Source organism: Saccostrea echinata, unplaced genomic scaffold, assembly GCF_033153115.1.
Source record: "Saccostrea echinata isolate AGI-Se365-2 ecotype Australia unplaced genomic scaffold, CSIRO_AGI_Sech_v1 ptg000054l, whole genome shotgun sequence".
NCBI lineage: Eukaryota > Metazoa > Mollusca > Bivalvia > Ostreida > Ostreidae > Saccostrea > Saccostrea echinata.
The window spans coordinates 55,170,166-55,190,436 of NW_026889803.1; the positions used below are offsets into that span (position 1 = coordinate 55,170,166).

The 20,271-nt window shown below is 35.2% G+C and overlaps 2 protein-coding genes across 2 annotated transcripts; one reads left to right on the forward strand and one right to left on the reverse strand.

The window, feature by feature from the left end:
• The first annotated feature begins 2,956 nt into the window (after positions 1-2,956).
• LOC133171920 (bis(5'-nucleosyl)-tetraphosphatase [asymmetrical]-like) lies at positions 2,957-4,365 on the forward strand. Its single transcript, XM_061306714.1, has 2 exons — positions 2,957-3,124; positions 3,996-4,365. The coding sequence occupies exons 1-2, from the start codon at positions 3,007-3,009 to the stop codon at positions 4,310-4,312; spliced, it is 435 nt and encodes a 144-aa protein (XP_061162698.1). The 5' UTR covers positions 2,957-3,006; the 3' UTR covers positions 4,313-4,365.
• Positions 4,366-5,540: 1,175 nt separating this feature from the next.
• Positions 5,541-20,053, reverse strand: LOC133171917 (methylcrotonoyl-CoA carboxylase subunit alpha, mitochondrial-like). The gene is made up of 17 exons (XM_061306709.1): positions 19,969-20,053; positions 19,714-19,757; positions 16,728-16,867; positions 16,437-16,532; positions 15,263-15,384; positions 14,591-14,738; positions 13,693-13,814; positions 13,167-13,278; positions 12,989-13,070; positions 12,550-12,677; positions 11,384-11,567; positions 11,168-11,277; positions 10,724-10,937; positions 10,499-10,585; positions 10,133-10,320; positions 5,969-6,148; positions 5,541-5,792 (listed from the first exon to the last, which is right to left on the reverse strand). Exons 1-17 carry the CDS (start codon positions 19,995-19,997, stop codon positions 5,661-5,663), a joined length of 2,118 nt encoding a protein of 705 aa, XP_061162693.1. The 5' UTR covers positions 19,998-20,053; the 3' UTR covers positions 5,541-5,660.
• Positions 20,054-20,271: the final 218 nt, after the last annotated feature.

Consider the following 20,271-nt stretch of genomic DNA (forward strand, 5'->3'; position numbering starts at 1 on the left):
GCAAATAAAGGCGTAATTACTATATTCTCCCAAAAGGTGGGGTGTGGGAGCCCCCCCCCCCCCACTCGTATTCGTACTACCGGCCTGTTTGAAAGGAGTTATATCCAAAAATGGAAAGGCGTTATTTTAAAATAATAAATATATAAAAGATTGAACCAAATCCATCTTTATTTATGCAATATTTAGATTATAGTTTTAATATTATAAATTATATTATAAATTATAGTATTTTCTATATTCCTGCACATCTCGCAGACAGCTGTTTGCATGCGTATTATAAGAGAAGTCAACACTCTACTTTTGAAAATTCAAGATATAGGCAGAACCGGCTTTGGGCTTTGCTACCCATGTATTAAAAAATCATGTCAAATTTGAAATATTTTTCTCTCCTCTTAGAAAAAAAACAGGCAAACTATTTGCATAGGTATAATGAGCAATTAGCCTTCAACCAAATTTGTGAAATCCATGCATCTTGGTAGAGGTGTCTGGCATCAGAGAAGGACTATAAGTTGGTTTAACACTGAAAATTTTTACACATTTAAAAATCTTTTTTCCTGGAAATCTAATTATAATCAGCCCCCAGGGTGGGCTAAGTCATGTATTGAAAAATAAAAGGCGTAATAACGCCTTTTGGAAAGGCGAAATAACGCCTTTTGGGAGGGCGTAATAACGCCTTTTCGGAGGGCGTAATAACGCCTTTTAGAAAGGCGTAATAACGCCTTTTAGAAAGGCATAATATCGCCTTTTGGAAAGGCATAATAACGCCTTTTGGAAAGGCATAATAACGCCTTTTCAAAAGGCGTTATTACGCCTTTTTTGCGTTATAACGCCTTTTGAAAAGGTGTTATAACGCCTTTTAATTTTTTTTTAACCGTATTTTGATCCTAATAGGCTTTCGTAGTATTACATGTTTTCCTGTACATTCAGATAAAAGTAGCCCCACCCTAATCGTCGCAATCCACGGCCAAATTTTATCCTCTCCCCTTCTGGTTGGGGGAAACTATATGCAGTCTCCGTACCGTGACTTTAGACGATGCCCAACCTCAAGATGTAAAATCTGAATACTGGATCTGTAACTTTTTTTTCTCATGCTAACACCCCAATTCCTCCACTTACATTAGTAACGATGAATTTGTACTATCCATTCCTTATCATATGGATCTTCCTTTAGATGGTAGACAGGATTTTTTTCGCAGGTCTACATTGCACTTGATTGTCATGCAGGTTTGGATGGTGGTATTACACACATGGACACAGAATTAGCAGATCTAGACCATGAACGTAGGAAGCAACTTCAGTTGGGGGGGGGGGGGGGGCACAACCATATACATTTTCAGTTTTTTTTGGGGGGGGGGGGCACTTCCAACTACTAAAAATTCCTCGACAAGCAAAAAAGAAAAGGTCATGAGACGTACGTTACTATTCAGCATACAGTAGCTATGTTTTCCAATATAGTATTCTATATATTGGCATAATAATTCCCCATGCCCCCCCCCCCCCCCGGTTCCTACGGCCATGTAGACGAATGATGCCTGGAGCTCAGGCATGTAAGGGGTTTGTTAGTTATTCTCTAATTTTATGATGGATATTTTATGTTCAGTAAATGCGTTTATTCACCATTCAAGGGTCCTTGGGTGGATGTTTTATCACTATACTGTGTGAAATTTTTACATAGCACATAATGATGCGGGGCTAGCCCCTCCTCCTCCTTTTTTTCGCAAAACGAACATTAACAATTTTGACTTCCTCCTACTTTTTCCCACAAAAAGTACAATATTAAGTAACGAAATAAACCCCTTCATATTTTTTCAATCAATGTCCAATACTGAGGATGATTTATTTTTTTTTAGCGTAGAAATAATTGAAAGTAGCTATATTGATGAAGAGATCATCGTAAATTGGCGGAAATGGTACATATAAATATAATAGTTTTAAACAGTTTAAACTATATCAATATCCATAGATTAATAATGATAATAATTTATAAATTTAAATTATACTACATTGTTTAAAACAAGAATGAACTCAGTACATATACAGTACCTGCATGGCCATAAGTAAGTCATACTTTTACTTTTCCCCTATTTATTTCATTGAAAAATGCATTTTTCTGAAATATTATTACTGTGTTAATTGTTGCTCATTTTTCATTACTAACACACCATTTGAACAATTCTACATAATTCAGTGAAAAAAAAAACATGAAAATTGGGCTAAAATTGACCTCACAATAAGTTTTTATAAATATTGGTTTTAAATAGTTTAAAAATGCAATCATGACTCACTTATAGCCATATACAGTACATGTGTCTATATGTGTTATAAACATCATCATTTTTTTTAGCTTGAAAATATTCATGATAGTATTTCTTGTCTGTCTTTGTATGGTAGGTTATTTGTCATCGTTTCTTGTCGTTGCATGTTATTTTAAAATTCTTATATTTTTATTAATAAGGAATAAGGATTAATAAGGAATTTATACTTCAAAACTCATAGGTACCACTTAGCATATAGCTATATACAGGTACATATACCCCCCCCCCCCCCCCCCCCCCGTTCCAAGAAAAAGAAAGATACACATATACGCACAAAACCAAATCAAATAAAATTTTGTCAATTGTGAAACCCTTTTGAATATGAAAATCGTTGCTGATGGCGTCTATTTTTCACAACACATCCGCAATGTACTTAACGCTAGTGCAGGGCAACTAAACGTAAGTTTATGCGAACGCACCGTCCTGACTTGCGTGCTGTTGCCCTAAAATCGGTACTTTAGTACCTTACCTAAATACAGGTGCACTGCTAAATGTTGAGTAGCTATAAAATTTCTTATTACCAACTTCAACTTCATCCCTGGAATTAAATATAAATGATGTCAGACGGTTTAATTGATCAAACATTCGACATTTATCCAAAATGAATGATTAATTCATAATTGATTTTTTTTCTTCGATTGCCGATTACCGCCCTTTGGATATTCCCTCTTCTTTAGAGGGAGGACAAAAAATGAACCCAAAACAGAAAGTAGCTGCAGGTTTTATTATTTTTAGGCGAATTGAAAAAGAAATACAGTATTTATTGCTTCAGACATCGTATGGCGAACATCACTGGACACCACCTAAAGGTAATTGTGATAAATAAGCATCCAATTTTGTGATTCATGTTATTGAAATATTAAGCAGAAAGGTTGCGTCTGACCAGGGACCTATATACTATATACATGTAATATAGGTCCCTGGTCTGACCCACTCGTCACCAAGTCCACTCAGCCAGACATGAATATATTCATGTCTCTGAAATAAACCCAATACCATCAACTCGAAACCAAGAGACGGAAATAAACTCGTAAGTTGAGTTTAACATTGAAAATTTTCACTCCAAGAAAACCATTGTGAACCGAGGCATTTTCACCCCATGAAAACCATTGTCAACCAAGTCAAGATCATGACATGGTTTTAATCATGGCATCAAAAACCATTACAATTCATTCCAAACAAGGGTTTCGTAATAATATACTGGGCATGATTCAATGTAAATCTCTTGCTCACTAACTTTCTGACCTCTGATTGTGACCTTTAGCCAAGATCAGAAGCATCCTTTGATCATTGGCAACAACATTTTCAGGACAGAATTCAAAAATATTGTCAGGAACAATGTCCACTGACCTTAACCTTTGACATGTGACCGAGTCAAATATGTCATTATGCCCTTGCTCAGAGGCAACAACACTATCAGCTGGAATTCATTACAATGAAATATAGTAAACTTCTCAGTATCCAACACAACTAATAAACGCAAAAAGATTTGATAACTTTTGGTGCAATAAATATCTTTGTTTTTAAGTGTGTGTGTGTGTGTGTGGTATTGGATGGTCTGGGGTCAGTGAAATATGCAATCACAAAGATGCAGTGTTAATGCAAGCAACTGTAAAACTATAATAAAACATGTGAAGTATTGATACTGCAATTTAAAATTTACTATCCAATATTTTGCAGGTCACGTAGACCCTGGGGAATCAGAGTTACAAACTGCATTAAGAGAAACAGAGGAAGAGGCAGGATTAAAAAAAGGAGATTTCCATATGTATGAAAATTTCCAAAGGACATTGAACTATGAAGTGAGGGGGAATCCCAAGAGAGTAGTGTACTGGCTCTCAGAACTGAAGAACCCAAACATACCTATCAGGTTATCTGATGAACACATTGACTACAAGTGGCTGAACCTTCCTTCTGCGTTAAAATATGTGGAAAAATTCAAAGACTTTCAACAAGTTTTGAATGAGGCAGATAGTTATATAAAATCTAATTCGTGATCAATTTTACAAGCTTTGTGGATTTATATTATAATTAAAATTTTAACAAAGTCTTGAAGTATTTCATGCAAAGTCAAACTTGTAGAAGCATTTATGGGAGACTTCAGTGCCAAGGTATTAGGGGGACAACCAAGAGAATGGCAGCATCATGAGAAAGCTAAGACTAGCAGAATCTTATAACAATATAATTTATTAAAAGACACCTATAGATTTAAGGCTGCTTGCTCAAAGGTTGACAAAAGGTTAAGGTTATTGATAAATACCAGGAACATAAACACTAACCTGTAAATACATACTATAAGGCCCTATGTGAATTTTTTAGCTCTACTGGTCAGAGACCAGAAGAACTTACGCAATAGTAAGGTGTCCGTCTGTAAACAATTTTTCAAAATGCTATTCCTCCTACAGATTTGGTCTGATTTCAATATAACTTGGCACATAAGTAGACTACACTAAGATACATAATTCTGTGTATCTGTTTTGATTTCAATGAACGGTGTTGCAATGGTTACTAAAAATAGAAATTTCTGTGAAATACTTTCAAAACGCTACTCCTCCTACAGTTCTGATCTGATTTCAATATACATGTAACTTAATGGCACACAAGTAAACTAAAATATGATACATAATTCTTTATATCGGTTTTTGATTTTCGATGAACGGCGTTGCCATGGTTACTAAAACTAGAAATTTCCTTGAAATACTTTCAAAATGCTACTCCTACAGTTTTGGTCTGATTTTAGTATAACTTGACATACAAGTAGACTACACTGAGATACACAATTAAATCGAAATTTCTGTAAAATTGTTTTAAAAGGCTACTCCTCCTACAGTTTAAGTCTGATTGCAATAAATCTTGCCACAAAAAGAGACTAAACCAAGGATCATTATTTTATTTATTGCTGTTGCAAAGTTTCAAGTCCAAGTGCTACTTTTATCTTCCTTTATAAGTACAACCAGTAGAGCTACAGTCTTGTCAGAGACTTCTGGTTTGGTTCTTATGTTAGCACATTTGTGAATAAGCACTGTGTGAATTTTTATTAACTGGACTTTCCATTGGAAAAAATTCAGATACTGAAATGGTGAAAATGACAGGCAATTACCAGTAGGGTACTGTAACATCATTTTTTCAGTTAACTCCTAGTTTTCAAGATAGGATGTTTTTATTCTGCAGATCAATTGTACATATATCAGAAATACTCCAATCAATAGAGAGTCAAGACATTAAAAAAATGTCAGTCACAGTAGTATATATACATTTTATTCACAGAGTATTATTTAAAATCTACAAATAATTATTCACAAACATCAGTTAATGCCAATGGAGTTAAGAGTCCTGAGATGGAATTTATTCTGAATCATCATCCTTTGTGGACTTTTCCTCCTCAAAGTGAACTAGAGTTGTTCCCTTGGCTACTGTTTCTCCTTCTTTATACAGGATGGTTTGTACTTTGGCATCTTTTGGTGCCCGTATGATATACTGCAAGACAAAGCAAACATTTTGAAGTCTGTTTAACATTAACTACAATGAATTCATGTATATTATATAGAAAATCAAGTAAAATGCTGTCTTCTTGAAGTTTTTAGAAACAGTAAGACAGGCACTTTGACTCTTTTCCAAATCTTCTTGAGATAAATAATAACTTAAGATTATACCTCCATTTTCATGGCTATCATGACTAGCAGTGGGTCACCCTTTTGCACTTGCGTCTCAGGGGACACCAATACTTTTTCTATCACTCCTGGCATGGGAGCAAGCACATCCTCTGAAAAGCCTGATTCATCCTTTGACTTTAGATATGATGGAATTGGCAAGTGTAGGTCATATTTTCCATCCTTCAAGAAAAATAAATTTGTATTTTCATCCATTCATTAGTCTTTTGATCCTTGAGACCTTGGCTCAAGGTCAGGAAACTTCCAGTCATCAGAAACCTTTGTGACACAAATGAGCTTCTGATGTCTCTGTTGTACTAAATTATTGCCAGTTACAATTGTCGTGTCTCTGTAACCTTGAAACAAGAGGCCCAAGGGCCTTAACTGTCACCTGAATATAATACAACAATTTAGAGGATCCATAGAGGATAAAATAAACTGATAGACGAAGCTTTGTTGCCCAAGAGCAAGAGAAATAGGATGATCAGGATCAGTGAAATAATTAGTCTAGTATTCAGTAACAACTCATACATTAAATTCTAAACTATCCCCCATTTTAATACTAATCACCATGCATACTAACAAACTATAAGTGCTAACCCCATATTAAAATCTCTCACATTGTCCTCTCTTGGTCTTTGAAGAATTTTTAACAAGATAAGTTATTTTTGTCTAATTTTTTACCTCACCTGAGCTGAAAGCTCAAGTGAGCTTTTCTGATCACCTGTTGTCCCCCGTCCATCCATCTGTAAACTTTTCACATTTTAAACTTCTTCTAAAGAACCACTGGGCCAATATTGACCAAGTTGATACAAAGCATCCTTGGGTGAAGGGGAGTTTAAATTGTTAAAATGAAGACCAAGCCCCTTACAAGGGGAGATAATCAAGAAAAGACAAAAATAGGGTGGGGTCATTGAAAGATCTTCTTCTCAAGAACCACTGGGCCAGAAAAGCTGAAACTTATATGGAAGCATCCTGGGGTAGTGTAAATTCTAAATTATTCAAATCATGACCCCCTTGGGTAGGGTGGGGCCACAATGGGGAATCAAATTTTTACATTGAATTATATATAGGAAAAATCTTTAAAAATCTTCTTCTCAAGAACCACTGGGCCAGAAAAGCTGAAACTGGAATGGAAGCATTCTTGGGTAATGAAGATTTTAAATTCTTCAAATCATGACCCCTGGAGGTAGGGTGGAGCCACAATGGTGAATCAAAGTTTTACATTGAAATATAAAGGAAAAATCTTTAAAAATCTCCTCAAGAACCACTGGCCCAGAAAAGCTGAAACTTACATGGAGTAGTGTAGATTCTAAATTGTTCAAATCATGACCCCCTTGGGGTAGGATGGGGACACAATGGGTAATCAAAGTTTTACATTGAAATATATAGGAAAAATCTTTAAAAATCTTCTTCTCAAGAACCACTGAGTCAGAAAAGTTGAAACTTACAAGAAAGCATCCTAGGGTAGTGAAGATTCTAAATTGTTAAAATCTTGACCCCCAGGGGTAGGGTGGGGCCACAATGGGGAATCAAAGTTTTACATTGAAATATATAGAAAAAATCTTTAAAAATCTTCTTCTCAAGAACCACTGGGTCAGAAAAGCTGAAACTTATAAGGAAGTATCCTGGGGTAGTGAAGAATTTAAATTATTCAAATCATGACCCCCAGGGATAGGGTGGGGCCACAATATGCATTACAAGGGGAAAATCTGGTGAAGAACAGCAGGGCCAAAGTTACTCAGGTGAGTATTGTGGCCCATGGGCCTTTTGTATTTATCTATTATTTGTAAGTCTACAATAAAAATTCTTGCATAATTCTCTTATTCTATTAACCTTTGAAATACATTATCTACAGTGATTAATTATCAGAAGTGAATGGCAAAGGGGAATAACTTCTCCCAGTAGAATGCAAATTAATAGAGCCCTGCCTGGCCAAGACCAGAACACTTGACCAAATGGTCAAGATGTTCAAAAATCTGGTAAAAATACCCTTGCTTACCCTATTAAATCTTTTACTCTGTTTGCCTCCGATATGCCCAGGAGCAGAGAAGATTTTCAAAGAGATAGTGCATTTTCACTACAGATTCAACACAGCCCTACTGTAACACCAGAACCCATGACCCAGGGTCATGAAATTCACAAATTTGGAAGAGGTACCCTATCATCATAACTATGCACTTACATGTAGTTGAAGATTTTCAAAGAATTAACACATTTTTACTATATTATCAATAGAGTACCCCTCCCTCCACCTGAGAAACACTAAAACCCCTAAGTTTTATAAAATCTGTAAGAAGCACCCTTGTACATCATAACTATGCACTTTGTTTATCTGCTCAATACTAAGGAGCAGACAAGATTAGTTAATAGAATTAATGCATTTTCACTATATTATCAATAGAACCTCACCCTTACACAAGAACATCTGATCCAGGGGCCATGAAACTCACAATTATGAAAGAAGCACTCTTGCTCATCATAACTATACACTTAGTTTCTTTGTTTTATAACCTAGAGCAGAAAAATTTTCAAAGAAGTTATGCTTTTTCACTATATAATTAACAGAGCCCCCATCCCTTTCACCAGAACAACAAACTTTGGGGCCATGAATTTCACAATTTTGGAAGAGGCATCCTTGCTTATCATAACCATGCACTTAATTTGTTTAAATAATACTCAGGAGCGAATAAGACAATTTTCAAAGAATTAATGCATTTTCACTATATAATCAATAGAACCCCTCACCCAGGGGCCATGAAATTCTGTATAGATCCGTCCTAACACCACAACCCCTGACCCTGGGGCCATGAATTTCATAATTTTGGTAGAGGGCTCAATGCATATTACAATCATCCAACAGTATGACTGCTTGATGTCCAGGAGTAAATAAGAAGATTGCATTAATTTTGGTGGTTTTAGCCCCAACCCTCAGGTCCCAGAGGGGCAGGGACCATGAAATTCACAAATTTTGTTTCCCTTCACCCAAAGATGTTATATGCTTAAACTGGTTGAAATTGATTCAACAGTTCCAGAGAAGTTAAAAATGTTCAAATGTTAATGTACCATGGACGAAGCATGACAACAGACAAAAAACAGATAGCAATGGGTCACCTGAATGACTCAGGTGACCTAAAAATGCTATAGATCCAATATCATGAAAAACCCTCAGGTCATTCATTAGCAACCTTCTTAAGTACAAAATAGTGGATTATACAAGAATTTGCTTTACTGATTTCTGTGATCTTGAGGATTTGTCAGGGTTTATTTCCCTCTTAAATTTCATGAAAATTTTGACTCCATATTTTGGACCAAAATCTAGCCCTATCATGGACAAAAAACTAGCCCTAAGAGAGCTATGATTTAATCAAAGTTGAATCCATGCAATATTGTGATGCTTCAGTATCAGTATGATCAACAAGCTTCTGTTGTTCTGGAGAAGATTATTTTCCTGTACTCATGCAGTACGTAAAATTTTGATCCCTGATTTTTGCCAAAACCTAACCTAGGGCTCACAATTTAGAGAAATTTTGATTCCAAATAACTGATATATGTTTTGCTTTTTAATATTATTTAGTGTGGTCTTGATTTGAACAAACTTGAATCCACACTACCTGAGGAAGCTTCAACTATATGATCCTCATGGCTTTGCTGTTCTCGAGGAGAAGATTTTTAAAGATTTTTACCTACCTATTCTTATGTAAAACTTTGATCGCCTAATACTGCCCTGCCCTACCCCTGCAGGGGTTATGATTCGAACAAACTTGAATCTACACTACTTGAGGATGCTTCCATAAATATGACTAATAATGGCTTTGCTGTTCTTGAGAAGAGTTTTTGCAGATTTTTTTCCTATAAATTTCCATGCAAAATTAAGGTTTGATCTCCTATTGTGGCCCCACCATATCCAGGGGGTCACACTATGTAATGAAAATTTCACTTAAGTTTCATCTTTTTTGGTCAAGTAGTTCTTGGTTCTTGAAAAAAAAAGATCTTTAAAAGTTGCCATTAATTTTCAGGTGAGCTAAAAATAATACCATATGCATATTTTTCAATGATTTGAAAAATCATACAATATGCTTATTTTTTAATGATTTGAAAAACAATGTAAAGGGAAAACATCCATCAATTTGATCATGTTACCTATCTATCTCTGATAAGACTTACAATGGTAAAGATATGAACTGTGTTGTTGTTCACAACCACATCAGCTTTGGAGAAGATGCCATCAATACTACAGGTGAGCTTAACCCCAGCCTCCTCCCCATGTATCTCCCCCGTCACTTGGTAAGTTTTCCCTCCAAATGTCACACTAAAGCTTCTATCAATGTTTGCCTGAATAACTATATCCAGTTCTAAAATGAAAACAATCATGCCAAGTAAGAACACATTCATAAAAGAAAAAAACAACACAGAATCAACAAAAGCTGGACAATTATTCTTTTTTTTTTTCCATAATACATTTACATTTATTTCAGTTGAGTGTTTACAAACAGCAATTATAACCCCCATTATCAAACCAATCAAACTTACTTCCATCTCCGTCCTGCAGTGACATTTTGTGTACAGATGAGGAATTGATTCTCACTGATGACAGGGCAGAAAAAGGGGAGAAAGGATCTGAAATACATACAAATACTTCTACATGTATATACTTTTAAAATTAAACAATGTAATTGGTATGTACATATGAATCCCTACAGTCATAAATGTATGTTTTTTGGGGGAAAAAATCTAATATACTGTAGTGAACAATACCTAGAGTGCTACAAGCATGTTGATGGATTTTTTCCTGTTCTATTAACATCAATGCAATAGCTGCTTGGCAGACTGTTTTGTCTGATAAAGTGCGGACAGGAAACAGCTGATCATTGAACTGAGGTATAAAGTCGGTGTGAACATTGCCTGCTTCAAATTCAGGATGGCTGGCCAGGTCCATCAAAAACTGGATGTTGGTACTAAGTCCAAGCACCTGTTAAAGAAAGTGGCAAAATAAACCAGTCAGTCAGCACTTTAATATGTTCTATGGAAATAACTCATGTACATGTATAATCTCTTTATATCATCAATTCATATAACAAAGACTTTTCTTGAAATCTAGGACAGATACTGCATCTGTATTAATATGTTTAAGATCAATCAATACGTGTATTGGACATCTACATGTATGTACAAACAAGTACCAAGAAAACTAATACCCACATGATACTGAGAGAGTGCAGAGCGAATTCTTCTAAGTGCAGATGATCGATCATCAGACCAGACCACTAGTTTGGCGATCATTGGATCATAGTGAACAGAAACCTCATCTCCTGTCAAATAATACAACTTTGTCAAATCATGTGAACTCTTAACTCAAAATATATTAGACAGAGCAGACTTGTTCAACACAGCTTCACCACTGATACGCACACCTACCTTCCCTTACACCTGTTTCAATTCGAGTATCTTCATCAGGTTTTGGTGTTCTTAGATAGTCAAGGGGGCCAGCTCCAGGCATGAATGCATTGTTTGGATCTTCGGCATAAATTCTAGCCTCAAACGCATGTCCTTTGAGTTTGATTTCGTCTTGTGTGATTGGTAAAGGCTCTCCACCAGCCACCTAATATTTAAAGTTAATTAATCAGTGTTAAGTTGTTTATTCAGTACCATAATATGCATTTTGTACAATATTTGTCAGGGATATGAATTTATAAATATACACAAGCCAGATGCAACAATTTCAAAGAAACATTAGTAAAAGTAAACTACACATTTATGATAATATTAGGAAAAGAAGAGATGCTAAAACAGCTTAAAACACATGTACATTTGACGCTGGTTGTCAAATGTCAGAGATGGTAAAAAATCAAGTCTCAACTGGGACTTGAACCCAAAGCCTCTGGCATACTGTGCCAGCACTCTAATCTATTATATCTAAGCTAAAAAGAACAGATATGTTAGCTGATATTCACACACCTATTCATATACATATGGCTGGTATCATTGAATTTCTGTGTAATCTTGATTCAAAAAGTGCTTGGCACTGTTTTCCATAGCTGCAGAACTGTAGCTCTCTGGTTGAGAAAATCCGTACAGACAAACCAGAGAGCTACAGATGCAAGCTTTGTAAAAACCTTCGATTTACTGTGACATTTTTTTTTCTCCCACTCTTTTTTTTGTATTAAATGCATTATCCCACTAAAAGCATGGTATCTATTTATATTAACCATATATTTTATTCCCAATCTTGTTACTTTATATATCTTTAAACAATCCTAAACAGCCATATGTGGCCTTTAAATGTCAGTTTCAAAAACTTTGCATTCCGACATCCGTGCTAGGGTCGTGCTGTCAGGGACAGTTGCAAGGTAAATAAAGTATCAAGATAATGAATAAAATACATGGTCAATTAACAGATATCATGCTTTTGGCAGGGGAATGCATATAAGACAAGAAATAATACCCATAGTGTGCGACAAAAAAGCATCGTCGTAAATCGAAGGTTTTTACAAAGCTTGGATATGTAGCTCTCAGGTTTGTCTGTTCAAATTTTCTCAACCAGAGAACTACAATTCTGCAGTTATGTTCTCCACAGCTCTGACCTTGATCTGCCACTCCACTAGATCCGTGCCAGTTACCATCTCTGTTACTGGGTGCTCCACCTGTAGTCTTGTGTTCATTTCCATGAAGTAGAATTTCTGATCTTTGTCCATGATGAATTCAACAGTACCTTAAACAGCATAAAACATGCCCATGAACATGTCTATGGTTCAAGAATTCACATCTATACATTAATTGTTTAAAGGTGTTCAACTGATAGTTACACGGATAAGTAACATTTAATAAATGCAAAAACTTAGTAGTCTTTTAGCAAAGTGCCGAAAGATTACAATGTCATGTTGAGATTTTTTAACTGACTCACTTCAGTTTTTTAAAATTTTGATTGCATGTGCAATCTAAATATAAATGTCATTAAAAAGAAGCTTTTACCATTATGCAGATGGTTTTCTAGAGACACAGAGTTAGAGCTATAAATCTTACCTGCCCCAACATAATCCACAGCACGAGCAGCACGCACTGCAGCCTCTCCAATGGCTCTTCTCACTTCCTCCGTCAAACCGGGCTGTTGGAAGAAAAGAATAGATAAATACAGTAGACATGGCAATTCTAAGTGGTATAACATGTTGTTATTAGAAGTACAGATTGACATAAAATATACCGCTGGAGCCTCTTCTATAATCTTCTGATGTCTCCTCTGTACACTGCAGTCTCTCTCAAACAAGTACACATAGTTTCCATGCTTATCCCCAAACACCTGAACCTCTACATGCCTGTAATCAGAGAAAACCCTGATCAGCAGGACACTACATACAAACATCTGACAAACCTATTCATCTAATATCTCTGAGACCTTGTATTCACATGGTCACCAATCACAGATTGAAAATTTTCCTTACGAAGTAACTTATATTTAAATTAACTTCCAAAATAGGCTAGTTTAAACCTCCAAATCAAATTGCATTTTTGGGGGGTTTTTTGTTTGTTTTTTAAGACATCATCTTTGACTTTTGTTTTCATATTTCAAAGCCTTCCAGCAAGAAATGTAAACAGAATATTTTAAGTAATACATGTATTGAGATAAAGTAAAAAAAATGATGAACAAAGCAAATACCCGATAGTTAATGCTTTATCTATATAGAGAAATAAAAATAAAAAGAAAATAACTTCAGAATGAAGTGTAGTACCTTGGTGTCTGTACAAATTTCTCCAGCAGCATTACATCATCACCAAAGGACTTCCTGCCTTCAGTTCTGGCCGACTCCAGCTGCCTCTCAAATTCCTCAGCATTCATAGCAATCCTCATTCCCTACAACAGAGTCACAGATACATTTTATACTCTAACAGATATGTGTATTTGATTAGAATCCTCACTGAAATTCCCTGTATCAAAGTAAAATCCTCATTTCTTATTCCCTGTAATCGAGATTTTGATTGCAATTCTCAATTTCTGTTACAGAAGGATGATTACAATCCTTAATGCTTGTACAAAGTTATCTATCAAAAGAGGCCTTAATCAGATTGGGACCAATTGCCAAATAGGGATATAATAGCCTGTTTGGGATATAATATCCCAAATGAGATATAAATATGATGCAAAAAATGAAAATAAATTATTTTGTCTATAAATTTTTAAATCCATATGAAAATACATTGAATGCAATATCTATTGGCAGGCAAGTTTCTCTATAACCACACAGTTTATAAGATTTATCTCCAAGAAGTTCAATATCTTCTGAGGGATCAATCTCATCAACAGTGGGGAAAAAACTTGTTAACCAAAAGTTGTTATTTTTTAAGTGTTTTGATGTGGATTTAAAATGTTTATAGCAAAAAGAAAAAAATCTTTATTTTTGCACTGTAAATTTATATCCCTTGGGATATTATATCCAAACAGGCAATCATGTCTCATTCTGACAATTTGTCCCAACCTGTTACAATGACTTACACAAGAACACAAATAAGTGGGTTAAATTTCCTCATTTGCTCATTTCTTGGCAGTAAATTGATTTAATTTAAAGATAAACATAATTATTTGACATGTACATGTACATCAATGAATTTGAACTCTGTCTTGTCTAATACCTTTCCACCTCCTCCTCTTACTGCTTTTATCATTACAGGGTAACCAATCATTGCTGCTTCTTGTTTCAGTGTTTCATTTGATTGGTCCTCACCATGGTAACCTTCTATGATGGGAACTCCTGCTCCAGCCATGATTGACTTTGATGTACTGAAATTTGATAAAATACTTAATACTGTAGAAGTACTTTTTTTCGCATGGTATTAATTTATGCTATGTACAAGGTCACACATTTTCCACGGAAATTTGTTCCAGCGTACTTCAAGTACATTTAAGGTATATAGTGGCAATCTAAGAAACCCCGGTAATTTTCTAAATTAAACAGAAATTGTGATCTGTGGAATTATGACCCGTGGAAAAAAGTATGTTTACAGTATTGCAATCTTGATAAAAAAAGGTACAGAATGGGTACCTAGTAGCATAACTCAAAATGCCAGAAATATGAACTGAAAATATCAAAATATTGATCCTTTTATTTGCTTGTGAGATATACTGCAAATGTAAATACATGTTCTACAGGATAATGAATTGCTTTTACCTCCAGAGATCTACAAACAAAGATATTTGCAGATAGAAGTTGCATACACTGTACATAATCTGGAGCTCAAAAATATTTTTTAATGGTTTGAACACAATACATGTATAGGCCAATTTGTAGAGTAAATCTGAGTTACCTTTTGATTCCCATATCCCTGATAGCTGAAGCTGGGGGTCCCACAAACAACACTCCTTCTTTACTACACAACTCAGCAAATTCTGTGTTCTCCGACAGAAAACCATATCCAGGGTGTATAGCCTGTTATAAACAAATAAAAACTTATCTGGGATTTATAGCCTGTTAAAAATAGAGAGAAAAGAACATATCCAGGCATATAGCCTGGTAAAAACAGGGGGGGATGATATCTGGGGTGTAAAGCCTGTTATACTTAATGGATACCATAGCCTCTGAATGCTTACCTGAACTTTGATGGATTAACTCCCCTACAATATTTTCTAGTTACTTACACAAGGCTATAACTGTCCACCTTACTCAGGCCTTGACTGTTCAGCTTAGTTAAACTATTTAAAAATAGGTAAGCTTACCTGATTTAGCTTTAGCCTCTATGTTATCTAATGATGAAGCTTGAGGATTTCAGAGTATGGCAAAACTGAGTCCCAGGTGTTCAGATTAACTGAACTCTTTAATGCCAATTAAGCTTACCAGTTCTCATGACTGTGAACCTGAGTCTTTATCTAGCTTGACAAAGTCCCTGGCTGATTGCCTGACCTCTTAGCTTTACTAAACTCTTTATTATTCAGCTTTATTTAATTTTCTGAATAACTTACATGTCTCCTAATTAATAGTAACCTGAGTCTTGGTCTTGTCAGAGTTTTCTGATTATCCAGAGCCTTACCTGTGTTGATGACTGAAGCCTTAGCCTGTTTAGCTGACCTGAACCCTTATTACTTAGACTGAAGCCTTAGCCTGTTTAGCTGACCTGAACCCCTTATTACTTAGATAACTTAAATCTCTAAATATAAAGCTTACCTGTGTCCCTGAACCCCTTATAACTTAGATAACTTAAATCTCTAAATACAGCAGAACTTCGGTATCTCAAACACAGATATGTCGAATACCATGGATATGTCGAAGTGATTGGAAAGTCCTATCCACATATTTCTTAAGTATTTTACCCTGGGTATCTCGAACCCTTGGATATTTCGACAGATAGTTTTGCTCAGTCCCATCAAGTTCCAGATAACAAGGTTTGACTGAATAAAGCTTACTTGTGCCCCTGAACCCCTTATTACTCAGATAACGAACCCCTTATTACTCAGATAACTTAAATCTCTAAATATAAAGCTTACCTGTGCCCCTGATTCTTTAGCTACTTGAATGATCTTCTTTTGTTGAAGATAACTCTGAGCTGCTGCTGGAGGTCCTATGTGGAAGGCCTCATCTGCCTAAAATCGACAAAATATCAACCTAACCTTTAAACCCTTGTTATGCAAAAATACTCCCCACTTAACCAGACAAAACACAGATTAAGTTGTATAATATGGGTTAATAATATGGGTTAATAATATACATGTATTAACATTTCTTTAACAAATTAAGAAATAGTTTGACTTGGAAATATTATTTTTTGTTTTATTTACCATAGCCACATGAAGTGACTCTCTGTCAGCATCACTGTAGATGGCTACCGTCTGAATACCAAGACGACGAGCAGTCCGAATTACACGACACGCTATTTCTCCACGATTAGCAATCAGAATTTTGTTGATGGGGGTTACATCTGAAGTTTAAATAAAAAAAATATAAGATATATAAAAAGCACAGTTTTTTAAAAAATTTAATACCAAAAAAAAAAATTAAAATCTGTATTATTACATCATAGAATTTTATATATATATACTTTCTTCCCTCCTTTGACTTCTTGTGCAAGATGAAACTTGACAGAAAATTTAAAACTAGCTCTAATTAGCTATATTTCTAACTCCCAAGGGAAGAGGATTCCAGTCTCAAATAGCATGATAATAAAAATTTGAACTACAATAAGTTCCAACCCTAGGAACATGAAAAAAATTGAAAGCTCCCCTAGTACATTATATTCTCTACCAAAGTGTTTCTCTAGGTTATTTGGTGCCAGGCTATGGGTGACATGGTTGTCTTTAAACTCATCCAGCTACACAGAGTGTGTTTGTTGAATCTAGAACATCACATTTTAAAACATAGGTAATCAGATATTACAGAGCTCACCTCAACGAATGTTGTCTTTAAGTAAGGCAAAGTCCCACACTAAACTAATAATCTAGGAGTGTGCATCCCTAGATACAACATTTAGTTGTGGTGTCTGATAGGGCTTGCAGTTACTTGGGAATAGACTTATCTGAAAACTTAAAACTAGTCAATCATCCAGAAATTTAAGTCAAATCCAGCATCCAAAGCAAGTTTTGAGATTGTTCATCCCTTGATGCATCATCCATGCAAGTTTGATTCAGATAGGCCTTATAGTTACTTGGAAATGAGATCTGCTCCAAAAACTTTAATCTGGTTACTCATCCGGAAAATGTAGGTCAGATCCAGCATCCGAAGCAAGTCCAGTAGTGTACATCCTTAGATGTATCATCCATGCAAGTTTGGTCAATATAGGGTTTATAGATAGTTGGAAATGAGATCTGCTCCAAAAACTTTAACCTGGTTACTCATCCAGAAAATATAGGTCAAATCCAGCATCCGAAGCAAGTCCAGTAGTGTACATCCTTAGATGTATCATCCATGCAAGTTTGGTCAATATAGGGTTTATAGATACTTGGAAATGACATCTGCTCCAAAAACTTTAATCTGGTCACTCGTCCTGAAAATGTAGGTCAGAATCAGCATCTGAAGCAAGTCCAGTAGTGTACATCCTTAATTGTATCATCCATGCAAGTTTGGTCAATATAGGGCTTTAAGTTACTTGGAAATGAGATCTGCTCCAAAAACTTTAACCCAGTTACTCATCCGGAAAATATAGGTCAGATCCAGCATCCGAAGCAAGTCCAGTAGTGTGCATCCTTAGATGTATCATCTTTGCAAGTTTGGTCAACATAGGACTTATAGTTACTTGGAAATGAGATCTACTCCAAAAACCTTAACCTAGTCACTCATCCGGAAAATGTAGGTCAGATCCAGCATCCAAAGCAAGTTCAGTAGAGTGCATCCTTAGATGTATCATGCATGCAAGTTTGGTCAATATAGGGCTTATAGTTACTTGGAAATGAGACCTGCTCCAAAAACTTTAACCTGCTCCAAAACATTAACCTGGTCATTCTTTAGCTGAAATTGCAGCATCAGAAACCTTGACTGGTACAATGAAACACACCAGTCTATGCGAAAGTCACCGGAACGTCGGTTTTTACCGGTAAATTTGGTTCGGAACGGTAAAAAGATTCAGGATACAGGACCAATTGTCCGATGAAAAATTTAGGCCTAAAAAACTGAATTTACATGTACATATGGTCTTATTGTCCACACATATCCTTTATTTGATCCATTTAGCAGTAATACATGTTTAATTTTAATCTATAAGAATCCTGTCATGATCGTTTATTTCTAACTCGAATTTCCTCTGTCATGGAACATAGATCCTTAAATACCTCAAACGTAGATTCAGTTGAGCAAAATTATTTTCATTATTAAACAAGAGTAACCGCAATGAGTTACTTCAGGAAAGAAATAAATATATTTTAAAGTGCATTTTAAGTTTAAAAAAATAATTGACATGTGTATTTCGTTTGTATGTGTCAAATAACCAGAAAAAGAGAAAATTGTATGGAATTGTATATTACCTTATAAAAAGGAAAATTATTAATAGTAAGCTTGTTCATTTCAATGAAATAATTTTTTTTATAATTTCAAATCTGGATTTATTTGAGGTTCAATTTAACAGTGAGAATCCTCCCTCCTTTTAACAATCTCTATCATAATGATGTATGATTAAATTTAAAGAAAAAAGGTCGGTCTGGTAAGTAAATGCTTGGTCTGGTAAAATATATATTTTTACCAGACATTGTGTCCTGTAAAAATTTTAGACTTTCGCATAGACTGACACACTAGAAGCATCCTCCATGCATCTCTGACTAATATAGGCCATAGAAATACTTGAAAAGAAAACTGCTCCAAAAACCTTAACCTGGGACGCCGACACCGACGCCGAGGGTATTACATAAGCTCCCCCAACTTCGTTGAGGTGAGCTAAAAATGAATTTTATTGTTTTATTTTAAAGTGCTTGTAACTTTTTCTTCAATGACCTAGACAGACTTTCATACCACGCAGAAGAGCATTCTGCATGGTGCTCCTCCCCTGGCTGCACACTCACAATATAAAAGAAGGGGTTAGAGTCAGAGGAATCTCGGATTACTTTGGGAGCTAGGTGACAAATCTATTAACAATTTAAAAACTACATCGATCTTTAAAACCATTCGTTAATTTGAATCAACACAATCAGATGATGTACAAGATAATCCAATCAACTTTTTCTTATTATCCTTCAACATTGTTATTGTTGAAATTATGTAATACTATTATTTCTTTAATCATACATGTACAGCTATTTTTCTATCCCAACATGTTCAATATTTTAATGCAATAAAGCTGACCTTTGCTGGTAAGTTTTCTTAACTGGTTAACAGTTGATGAAAATCTGTGAAAAAGAAAAGTATCTGATAATTGGAAAAAACTGTATCATTTACATCCATCTAACATAATCAATCAATGAATCAAGAGTGCATGCTCCAGATATATGTAACTGCTTTATCTCATTTATTTTTCTCGAAATAGCTTTCTCAACAAAATTTTACTTATTAAAATATAAACAAACAAATGCATTCATTATGATGTATGTGATGCCATACTTGGTGCAAAGTTTCAACTTAGGAAACATTCTGGGATCATGCAGTTTGCAGAGTGTTTACACTTTACCCTTGTAGTGTCACAAGCGGCCTTAGTTAATAAAGGGCATGGTTTGTTTCTCAATTTACCAAATAGCATTTATCATAAGATATTTAAATTGTCTAAATTGCTGGGAATTATAAGTCAAAAAATGTTATGGCAACGATACTTAATTATTTTTTCCATTGTTATTTCAAATGGTATAAGGAACAGTGCGTATGATCAACGTTGATTGTCGGCGAAGCGTTTGTAAACAATGTAAACAA